Source organism: Taeniopygia guttata, chromosome Z (genome assembly GCF_048771995.1).
Source record: "Taeniopygia guttata chromosome Z, bTaeGut7.mat, whole genome shotgun sequence".
Lineage (NCBI taxonomy): Eukaryota > Metazoa > Chordata > Aves > Passeriformes > Estrildidae > Taeniopygia > Taeniopygia guttata.
The window spans coordinates 40,461,460-40,472,892 of NC_133063.1; the positions used below are offsets into that span (position 1 = coordinate 40,461,460).

The following is an 11,433-nucleotide window of genomic DNA, read 5'->3' on the forward strand; positions in this document are numbered from 1 at the left end:
GGTGCTCGTCGTCAAAAGGAATGACAAAATTCAGAGCGTTCACAAAAGTTTTCCAAGTTAAATTACACACTTGGCACGAAAATTAATGGTATTCTCTGACCTCCTCATATAACACCAAGGCAATGGGTTCTGGATAAAGGGGTAGGGTGATAGGGAAGAAAGCAGGATTAAAGAGGGGGAGAAAGGAAGAAGGAGATCACCAGGCTTAGCTCCAGTGTTGATCTGGCTGGTGTAGTGTCTAGGGTCCTGGGTGCCTGCACACAAGGTCTTTGTGGGGGCACCTTTTTTAGATGAGTTTCCCTGCCCTGGAGGTTACTTTCTCACTTTCTATGCAAATTTATCATCTATAGTTCCTTCTTCTAGACCTTTCTGAAAATGAGTTGGAGGACTTCAAGGGTCTCTGGTGTTTTGATTCCCTGTACAGTCTTAGACTGCTTCTTGGCTTCATTGCTGTGCTGTGCTGTGTTTGTCTTCAGGAACTAGAACAAGGATGTTTATCCCAGAAAAATGCTGCCCTATCTCTGAATGGCCCCTTTTCCTGTTCTTCCTCACAGCTGTGTTTTTACCAACAAACCTTGATTCTTGTTACCAACAATCCTTGGTTGGCTCCACAGTTATCCAGCTACAGGTGTTTGAGGCACATAACCTCTTATCTTCCGGGCTTCTATACTCGGGGCAACCAGACTTAATCCATGAAAGATAGCAGCTAACAAGCAAGCTCTAAGTAATGTCCATGTCTTAAGAGAAAACAAATTACTTGTTGGTGGAATTCTCTTGTCAAACTTGATATGCTTCAATTGGAAGGAAGGATGTACCACTGATAGTGGGCACAGAGAATGCAGAGTTTACAGGCCACAAGGACATGTGCTTGAACTTCCAAGATGAGGAAGAAACTAATAAAATGAACCCAGCATCTGTGCTGAAATCAGTTCTGACTGGGTAAACAGTAATTCTGGCAGGGGGAATCTGTGACAACTGACCCAAGAAACCCACCAACCCAAGAGAAGAGAAAGACTGGGTATGAGAAACAATAGAATAATAAACCAATAGAACACTAATTAATAAGAGAACTATGTAGCACATAGCCAGTGAACGCTAGTTCCTTTGTATGGTAAAATGTATACATTGTGAAGCTTTTTGATTGCTCTGGAATACCACTGAACACCCAGTCTTGCACAATACTGCAATAAATAATCGATGTCTCTCTTGTGTGTCTAATTACTGGCTTATTGCACAACAGGTAAGGAATTGAATTTTTGCAGACAGCATTGTCATTACCCCATCCCAACTGAGCCCCACCAGATTTGCACCCCTCAAGATTTAATCAGTAGCAGGACAGCTATGATTAAGCAGCTGTATATTGTGAGCATTGTGCTTGGCTAATTTTTTTAAGGAAACCAAGATGATTCCAAGAGGAACAGCTGTTTGGATGGGAGGCATGAGGATTGAAGTCAGCAGGACTGAGCAGTCAGTACCTGGGAGAAGAGTAATTCTGGCAGTGTCAGATCGTGGCCAGCATCTCATTGACGACCAACTCATAACAGACTAAAATGAAAAGCGAGAGATCTAAGTAGCAAAGAAGCATCTCAGTGGTAATTAATTGAAGTGGTAGTTCATAGAATGGTACTAATTGAGAAGTTATGTAACTTGAAAGCAATGGATGCTGGCGCCTCTGGTTGTTGAAACATGTAACGTTTTGATGATGGATATCCTAGACCCCCAACTACCTGCTTTGTGCTAACTAGAAAAAGAGAAAAAAATACCTTGCCTCGGTGAGTGAAATGGTGCTGCACACCGGGGAACAAGGCCGCGGGGTAACACTTTTGTCCCTGATTCTGTCTCTGTCCTTATCCCCGTTCTTTTCCGTGCCCCTGTCCCAGCCCTTGCCCTTGTTCCTTTCCGTGTTCCTCCCCGTGTCACTACCCACGTCCCCGGCCTTTGTCCCTGTCCCTGCCTCAGTGCCTGACCCTATTCCCCTATTCCTTCCCGCGTCCGCACCCTTGTCCCTATTCCTTCCCGTGTCCCATCCCCGGTCGTCCCTCACTTCCCGCCCCTTCCGCCCCCTCAGGGCCATTTTAAGGACACCTCCTGCAGCGGGCTTTTTTTTCTAAAAGCTTCATTTAGCTTTTTTTATTATTATTATTTGTATTATTGTTATTGCCTATTCTGCATATTCGCGTGCAGACAGATAGGCAAACACACACACGCATCCAAACCAGGGGCACGGGAAGCGCTTCCGTGCCCGCCCCGCCCCGTGGGCGAGGCCTCGGCGCCAAAAGGGGCGTGAGGCGCCGCCGCCATTTTGTGTGCAGAGCGTGTGGCCGGCCGTCCTCAGCGTCCTCCAGCACCAGCCTCCCCCGGGACCCGCCGCCGCGATGCTCTCCGCCCGCGTGGCCGCCACCCTCGCCCGCTCCCTGCCGCGGCAGGCCGGCCTGGTGAGCGCCATGCCCGCCCCGGCGTTGGCGGGGCCGGGGGGACGCGGCGGCGCCGCCATCTTGGGGGCCGCTGTGACATTGAGGGTGTGAGGGGGTGACATCGGAGTGTGGGGGAGGAAGCAGGGGGGTGTACTGTCAACGCTGTGGGACAGACCCCGCTGAGGAACGGGGTGTCCTTGCCCAGGCTCAGGGTGGTGGTTTAAAGCTCCCACGGCAAGGTCGGGGGTGTGGGGTTTATCCCGTGTTTGTGAGGAAATGAAGGGTGGGAAGAGGATGAGGATCACTCCTGGTAGTGTTTCCAATGACTATGAACGGGGGAGAGGCCTGCCCGGGGTGCAGGATATTAAGTGGCGTCATTGCTGCAGTGGTGCTGCACTGGGAGTGTTGCTTGAAGTGCAAAAGAATGACTTTGTAATGCGTTCATTATTCCAGATTTTTTTCTTCTTTAGTGTTCAAAATTGGCCATGAGAAGAGTTTGTTCTCAGGAATGGTGATTAGACATTGTAAGGGGCTGCCCAGCGGGGTGGTGGAGTTACCACACTCGGAGGTGTTTAAGGATATAGTGCACTTAGTGCCATGTTCTAGTTGGCAAGGTGGTGTTTGTCATAGATTGGATTCAATGACTTCAGAGCTCTTTTCCAAAGTAAATAATATTTTGAGATACTTATTTTGAAGTATTTTTTGTTACAGTGCTTTGTGGGGTTTTTTTGTGTGTGTTTTAACAATACCAAAATCACTACAGTTAGATTTGTATTAGGAGACACAACTTTCTCTCTGTGCAGAGCCCTGAACGGTGCAGTGATTTCTTTATGCCCCAGGGTTCTCATGTTCAGCACAGAAATGACACATATGAGGAGGTTTCTCTTTGGGAGCTGCTGCAGCGACTGATGGTGACATCAGCGCACTGCAGAAAAATGCAACGAGATATTGGGAGCAAGGTCCTTCAATATGTCTTTCCTTAGTGGTGCTGGACCTGGTTCCACAGGTGTCACTGCGGTGCTGTGGAGCTTAGCTCAAAACTGAGATGCACATAAGCAGCTCAAGATCAAAGATGTGTTAATTTCTCAGCGTGGTGTTTTTTTTTTTTCCTTGGTTGGTATGTTTGTGGTTTTTTTTTTTTTTTTTTTTTGTGATTAAAGAAATCTTACTATTCTTGAAACAACGATTTATTTTAGGTTTCCAGGAGCACCCTCCCTGCAGCATTTGTTGCTACAAGAAACCTCCATGCCTCAAAACCACGCTTTCAGAAAACTGGTGAGTCTGAGAGAGGCCTTGAGTGTGGTTTAAGAATATGGTCTGTCAGACAAAAAGGAATTTGATTATGGTGAGTGTTAGTTAACAGCACTTCAGGACATGCATATTTAGGTGAACTCTTTCCCAGTCACATCCAGCAAACTGCACTTTAATACCTTGACAATGCCCCCAGAGCAGGGAGTGGCTGTGTGTCAGCTGGTTTACATAGAGTACCTGCTTCACGAGTATTCCAGTCACCTGCAGCATTATTTGGAAAAAAAAAAAAAACCAGCCCCAGACTGGATTTGCATGTAACAGAATGAAGGACAGGATGACTTCCCCAGGCCTGCCTGGCTTTGACCTTGTGTCCTTGAGCGCAACTTTATTTTCCTGCCAGCAGTCTGGTGTTTAAAGGAGACAGCTGCAGTGTGTAGCAGTGTGTTTGGCAGTGCTTCATGCAATTTTTTTTTTTAAGTGGTTTAAGGTGAATAAGGGCATTACTAGGAAACAAGTTTTACAGTGTTATTTTACTGTTTCTTAGCTGAGGAAGTAACAAGCTGTTGGAAGTCAAATTGAAGTATGGGGAATGTATTTTTATAGCTTATATCAAACAACTTGCTCCTGAAACATAATGAAATTCATTTACATATATGTGGATATTGGATCATAGAGCATTTGGCATGGTGTTTTTATATATCCAAAGCTAAGTAACTGCTCTACAAGCAGGTCTGTTCTGCCAGGCTAGGGCTGATTAATTAATCTAATTGCTTTCTAGAGAGGGAGCGCATAGGACATAATCAGGAAAGTGGATAACTACGCAGTCAGGCCTGTTGTGGTTGTAGCTGGCTGGTGATGATGAGTTGAAGCTACTTTTAGAAACTGGGAATACAGAAGCTGGTATTTATCTTACCTTAAGTAAAGGTGTTGGTAGCTAGACTTTGGAGCACAGCTGAGAAGGAGCACCTTGTGCATTCGAGGCAAGCTTGCTGAGTGCTTATTGTACGTTAGCATGCTGATCTGATTGCAAACGTCTCTCTCCAGGTACTGCCGAGGTGTCTTCTATTCTTGAGGAGCGCATCCTGGGAGCTGACACCTCGGCTGAGCTGGAGGAGACAGGCCGCGTGCTCTCGATCGGTGATGGTATTGCTCGCGTGTACGGCCTGAGAAATGTCCAGGCAGAAGAGATGGTTGAGTTCTCTTCTGGGCTTAAGGTAAGCTGTCACTGAAGGAGTTCCTTTAGTACAGAGATATTAAAAAGGCAGTTTTTTAAGCAGACCTGAGACTATGCTTGGAGGTACCACTGTGAGCATTGCACTGGCTTCATTGCAACTTCAGTATGTAGTAACTGGTGATTTTTTTTTCTTTAAATTTGTAACGCTGCTTTCAATATCAGCATCTGATTCTCAGCTAGCATTTTAACATTTGACCTGTCTTTGTCTTCATTTAGAAAGTAAAAGGACTAACCTGGTGCTGGATTTTTTCTTTCGTTTCAGGGTGTCTTTTCTGTTAGCTGTTTAATAATGGCCTCTCTGCTTCAATACATTATGCAGCTTGCTGGCTTCTTTTAGTCCTGTCAATGAGTTAAGAGTTAAAACCTGTTTCAGGAGTACTGAATCAGCTCTTTGAGCATTTTTAATAACCCATTTCACCTTGGGCAGAATAGAAGCCAGTCCTTTTTCTTGTCCAACTTCTAGGCAGGGGAGTAATGTTGTTCTTGAACCTTGCTTACCCTTTCTGTTCTTTTTAGAGAAACAATTGACTTGAGTGCTAGGCTGCTGGGATATAACTATCTGGTAGAGTTGAAAAGTTTGGCAGGTTCTCTAGCCAACGGAATGGAAATAGACACTTTAACTGTGACTGTTGTCACAAGGTTGAGGTAGATCATGTAGGATTTTGTACACAGTGAAATAATCTTGTCAATATGAAAGATTTTGTGCATGTTACTATGGATTTTCTCAGGGTGATGTGATCTCTGTTCTAGGGTATGTCCCTGAATTTGGAGCCTGACAACGTTGGTGTTGTTGTGTTTGGTAACGACAGACTGATCAAAGAGGGTGATGTTGTGAAGCGGACTGGTGCCATTGTGGATGTTCCAGTGGGGGAGGAGCTGCTGGGCCGTGTTGTGGATGCCCTGGGCAATCCAATTGATGGGAAGGTAAGTGCAGCTGGGTGCTAAGTTCCTCTGCTTGTATCTGTGTGATACAGACCTCAGCAGTTTTTTCTCTCTTTTAGGGTGCTATTGCATCTAAGACACGTAGGAGAGTTGGCTTGAAGGCCCCTGGGATCATTCCCAGGATCTCTGTGCGTGAGCCCATGCAGACGGGGATTAAGGCTGTGGACAGCTTGGTGCCCATTGGTCGTGGCCAGCGTGAACTGATCATTGGTGACAGGCAGACTGGGTAAGTTAAATACTCAAGCCTAAAGTGTTCTTTGAACAGAAACTCAGGTACAGCAGAGCTGGATAAAGGGTTGGGTAAGGAGTGGGAAAACCTTGGGCAACTTAACTTACTAGCCTCTCTGTTCCACAGGAAAACTTCAATTGCAATTGACACCATAATCAACCAGAAACGATTCAATGATGGCACGGATGAGAAGAAGAAACTGTACTGTATCTATGTTGCCATTGGCCAGAAGAGATCCACTGTTGCTCAGTTGGTCAAGAGGCTCACTGATGCAGGTATGGATTTTGGCACCTAATGACATCCTGTTCTCATTTTAATGCTGTGACCTCTCCTGGCTTCAGGTGTACACCGAATTCCTATTACATGAGTGCATGACTTAATTTTATGAACCAGAAATCTCTGTACCTGTCTGGGAAAAAAAACCCTAATTTTTGCTGTATTACAATTAGGAAGACTGTTTTGAGGCTCCCAAACTGCTGAGTTGCTTCTGCAAAAGTCACCCTGTGGTTTTAGGGTTTTTTTCAGCAGAGTTGAAAGCTTCATCTTGGCAGACAGGCTTGGTGACAAGCTGTGGCCTTCAAGTTGTCATTGAGTTGGCATTTGTCCGTGTGTTTCATGTGCCAGTCAGTGTGAATGGCAGTTGGAAATGTGGTGAAGAGCTTTCACTGCCCAAACGCAAGGCATTAAATGACAGCATCTTGTCAGAGTCAGTGGTTTCCGTGACCAAGACTCCACATTTAACAGAGCTTGCAGGAGATCAGGCACTTTGACCTCATGCCTGGTAGTCCTGGCAGGTGTTATGGAAAAACATGTCCCATTTTAGGGATAGTGATCTGTTTGAGACTCTCACAGAGCCAAACAGCCAGGAAAACTGTGGGCTCTCAGTGTGACTTTTTTTAGAAGAAAAACTTGTCTTAGTTTTTAGCTCTGTTTCAAACAGAAAAGCTGACCTTGAGACTTCCTGAGTCAGTTTTGCTAGCAGATGTGTTCAGCTGGTGTCCTGGACTTTCCTGTAGCAGCATAGTGACAATGCCTGGACTTACTTCAGCAATGGTCCTTCACATGTTTGTTGTGTTTGCTGATTTTGGGCATGATTACTTAATGCACTCAGAGGTGTCTCCCTCCAATCCTTTCCAGATGCCATGAAGTACACTATTGTGGTGTCTGCCACAGCATCTGATGCAGCACCCCTGCAGTATCTGGCTCCCTATTCAGGCTGCTCCATGGGGGAGTACTTCAGAGACAACGGGAAGCACGCACTAATCATCTATGATGATTTGTCCAAACAGGTCAGGAAACTGGTTTTAGGCCTTGTGGTGAGGCATTGATGTTTGTAGCTGTAAGAGCACATCAGGTGTAGAGATCTAAAATGTTCAGTGGGGTGCAGAGCGCTGAAGGCTGTCTTTGCTCCACACAGGCCGTTGCCTACCGTCAGATGTCTCTGCTGCTGCGCCGCCCCCCTGGCCGTGAGGCCTACCCTGGTGATGTGTTCTACCTTCACTCTCGGCTGCTGGAGAGGGCAGCCAAAATGAATGACTCCTTCGGGGGCGGCTCGCTGACTGCTTTGCCTGTCATCGAGACTCAGGCTGGGGATGTGTCTGCTTACATTCCAACCAATGTCATCTCCATCACCGATGGACAGGTAGGGCTTCCTCACAGCCCAGCATCTCCATGGAACTTAGTGGTTGGTCTCTAAGGAGGCCTCCAGGCTTCTGAACAACATAATGATAAAATTCTATCCTGCAGATTTTCTTGGAAACTGAGTTGTTCTACAAAGGTATCCGTCCAGCTATCAATGTTGGTCTGTCTGTGTCCCGTGTGGGTTCTGCTGCTCAGACCAGGGCTATGAAGCAGGTAATTGCAAAATTGCTATTACTCCTCATGCTAGGGATGAGTGGTGTGTAGGTGTGAACAGTGTGAGCGGGGATAAAGCTTTGGATCTCTTAGTGTTATGAATTTATAAAAGAACAATCTTTAGAGATCTCTTCAATGCTTCCATTGCCTGCTGAGAAAGTCATGGGAGAAAGGGAAGTAGTCCCTGCATAAAGATATATGATTGAGTTTTGATGTATTCAACTGGGTACTGATCACTTACAAATAGAGAATGCTGTCTTAACTGCAGGCTTTTAGTCCAGACTAAATTATCTAGAATATGACTAAATCTAGAATTAGAGAGATTTAATATCAACAGTTGCTGTTTTATGGGAGAAATATGGTAAAGTGTGGGTTTTTTGTAATGTTTATTATAATCTGTCAGTTTGTAGATTGACTTGTATAGAGTGCAAGGCAGAACTGACTTGCAACAGCTGTCAGCTGCCAGATAACCTTCAAACTTCGTACACACTTAGAGGTGATGTCAGTGGCTGTGACTGTACCCTGCAGGTGGCCGGTACCATGAAGCTGGAGTTGGCTCAGTATCGGGAGGTCGCTGCCTTTGCCCAGTTCGGCTCTGACCTGGACGCTGCCACGCAGCAGCTGCTGAACCGCGGTGTGCGCCTGACAGAGCTGCTCAAACAGGGCCAGTACGGTGAGTGCCCTGGGTTTGGCAGGTCTGCGTGCCACTAGTGCCTTGTGCTGACAAGGTTGGGCTTGGTTAGCGTTTGTGTCTGTCCTGTGCACATGGTAAATACGGGTTTGCTTGAACTGAGCTGCCGCGTGTGCTTGGTCTTCCAAGTACTCTGTTGTGTCCTGATGGAAGAGTTCCATCAGTGGTGTGAGTGCTGTCTTTTCCTGCAGTTCCCATGGCTATTGAGGAGCAGGTGGCAGTCATCTATGCTGGTGTCAGAGGTCACTTGGACAAACTGGAGCCCAGCAAGATCACAAAATTTGAGAGTGCTTTCCTAGCTCATGTACTGAGCCAGCACCAGGACCTCCTCTCCACAATCAGGTATGTGGTTTACCTTGCTTTATGCCAAGAGTGTTGATGTCTGGAGTGCAGGTAATGGTCACTGAACTGTTAGTTTAGTGTATCCTAGAACATCAGGCATCCAGCTAGCTGTATCAAAACTGGGGGTTAAATCAGCCTTCCTGCCATCTGCCATCCTCAGCTTCAGCTCTTAGGAAAAACAGCTGATGCTTAAAGTGAACCTTCTTGCAATCTGTCTCCTCTAACCTGTTCTGAAATCACTTGATTGATTAAATTCCCATATTGTGGACAGCTTTGAGCTGTTGGAGTGCTGTTGGTTAAGTGTTGCTGAGTGAATTGTTGGGGGATTGAGTATTTGAATAGTCTTATCCTGGAAACTGGTCTTGGCTTTTTTTGTCATGAAGAAAATCATATGCCTTCTGTTTCTGAAGACCAGCTTTGTAGGGTTGGGCCTTTTTGGAATACATACGGCTGCTCTGAAAGAATTTGTGAACAAACTTCAGTTCTTAAATAGGACAGGCTCTTTTAGGAGAAGGGATACTCTATCAGTGGGATGGCTTCATGCATGAAACAAATGTGTTTATTTATCTACTGAATTTGTTAGAAATGGGGAGGTTTGTTGTAAAGCCTCTGTGTTTGTCTTGAGGTTGACCCTGTTTTGATTGCTGTCTCAGAATTTAACTGAACTCTTCCCACAGGACCGAAGGGAAGATCTCTGACCAGACAGAAGCAAAGTTGAAGGAAATAGTCACAAAATTCCTGTCTACTTTTGAGGCATAAACTCTTAAAACTGTTCTAACAGACCAGGCTGTTGTGATCCAGGGTTCCAGCTCTGTCAGACGTGAAAGCATGTGCAACTTGAATGTACAGATCTCTGTGAGAATAAAGGTTCCCATGTAAAAGGCTCTGTTCTGAATGTAAAAATACTGTGTTCTGAGTGATTGCTTTTTTATTTCTGGCTTGCTCTTGGGCCTGTAGAACCATATATCTGAACTCCCCTGGACACTGCCCTGCTAGAGGAATTCTGGAAATCAGGGAAGTCCTTAATGGTTGAGTGGGTGAACTCCCCTTACACGAACCAGGAGAGTGACAAAGTTGAGGGACCTTCTTAGTGTTCATCGTTTGTCCCAGGCAGCTTATCCTGCAGCAGGGCAGTGCAGTTGGGGTGACAGGGATGACCCTCTGGACTTCACAGGAATCTCTTAACTGCCTGACTCTGACAGAACATTTCTTGGGTTTGCTGCCTGACCCGTCCTGGTGCCTGGGCTTTGGAATGCTGGTCTTTTGAGTCTCAGGACAGCTGCAGTAGTGTAGCTGTCACAGCAGTAATAGCTAGAGATTTAAATCTGAGAATTCCAGAATGGTTTTGGAGAAGACCTTGAAGATAGTCTTGCTCCACCCTTCTGCCATGGGCAGGGACACCTTCCACTATCCCAGGTCACTGCAAGCCTGTCCAGCCTGGCTGTGAACATTTCCAGTGGTGGGGTGGGCAACCATAGCTGATTGGAACAACATGTGTCAGGGCCTCGCCAGCCTCACAGGCAAGAATTTCTTTTCAATATCCCATCTCACCTTGGCCTCTGTCACTATTAAGCCATTGCTCCTTGTCATTCCAGGTCCATGTAAATAATCTATCTCCCATCTTTCTTGTCAACTCCCTTCAGGTGCTGGAAGGCTGCAATTAGGTCCTCCCAGAGCTGCCTCTTCTCAGGCTGAACAGTCCTAATTCCCTAAGCAGAGCTGCTTATCCCTCTGATCACCTTGGTGCCTCCTCTGGACTGGCTCCGGCAGCTCCGCGTCCTTGTGCTGTTGGAGCCAGGTGGGGTCTCAGCTGAGCACAGGGGCAGAGGGGCAGAATCCCCCCTGCTCTGCTGCCCACACTGGGGGATCAGCCCAGGGCAGGGGGGGTTCAGGCTTGGGCAGAACTGCTCGTGATGTGTGCACTTGTCCCCAGTTAACTTCCTGTACAGCAGTGTCCTGCCTCCCAGTCCAGCTGTGGAGTTACAGGCAGCTGGAAACATTCTCATGCGGTTCAGGCTAACAAGCTTCTCTTGTTAATGGCCTGAGTCCTTTGAGAGAGTGGGCTCTGGACTACTGGGCAAAAATAAACACACACTTGAAATCCAGAGATGGCAGATAATGTTTTTGGGAGCAGTTAGTGCTGTACTCCAGGAGGAGGATCCTGTGCGTACCTTTGGTCTTTCACTATCTTGTTTCTTTTACCCCACAGCCCCAGAAGAGGTGGCTGGGGAGCCTCACAGGTATGAGGGAATACTGCTGTGGAATATTTCCACTCTGATCTGTCCAACATCATATTCCTTCCAGGAAGCTTTTACAGCTTGTGACTCTCTGCTCAGTGACTAAACCCTGGTTGCTACTTGATGTTCCTGTGCCCTGTTTCACTTATGTGTTGCTGTAGTTGGAAAGTCCCGAGCTCAAAAGTATCTTAGTTCAAAACAGAGATGTATTTTTTCTAGTAATCTAAGGTAAATGTTCC

The 11,433-nt window shown here is 46.4% G+C and overlaps 1 protein-coding gene across 1 annotated transcript; it reads left to right on the forward strand.

Annotated features, from left to right (window-relative positions):
- Nucleotides 1–2,265: 2,265 nt before the first annotated feature.
- Nucleotides 2,266–9,860, forward strand: ATP5F1A (ATP synthase F1 subunit alpha). The gene is made up of 12 exons (XM_002195707.3): nt 2,266–2,435; nt 3,611–3,689; nt 4,710–4,879; nt 5,650–5,823; nt 5,901–6,067; nt 6,197–6,345; nt 7,208–7,359; nt 7,488–7,712; nt 7,817–7,924; nt 8,453–8,597; nt 8,807–8,957; nt 9,635–9,860. The coding sequence occupies exons 1-12, from the start codon at nt 2,376–2,378 to the stop codon at nt 9,714–9,716; spliced, it is 1,662 nt and encodes a 553-aa protein (XP_002195743.1). The 5' UTR covers nt 2,266–2,375; the 3' UTR covers nt 9,717–9,860.
- The last annotated feature ends 1,573 nt before the right edge of the window (nt 9,861–11,433 follow it).

Bases quoted from the DNA above. Each gene is read 5' to 3' on its own strand.
- ATP5F1A (XM_002195707.3), top strand. From the start codon at position 2,376: ATGCTCTCCGCCCGCGTGGCCGCCACCCTCGCCCGCTCCCTGCCGCGG. The intron at 7,360-7,487 runs GTCAGGAAACTG...TGCTCCACACAG, and splicing joins ATGATGATTTGTCCAAACAG to GCCGTTGCCTACCGTCAGAT. The intron at 8,598-8,806 runs GTGAGTGCCCTG...CTTTTCCTGCAG, and splicing joins GCTCAAACAGGGCCAGTACG to TTCCCATGGCTATTGAGGAG.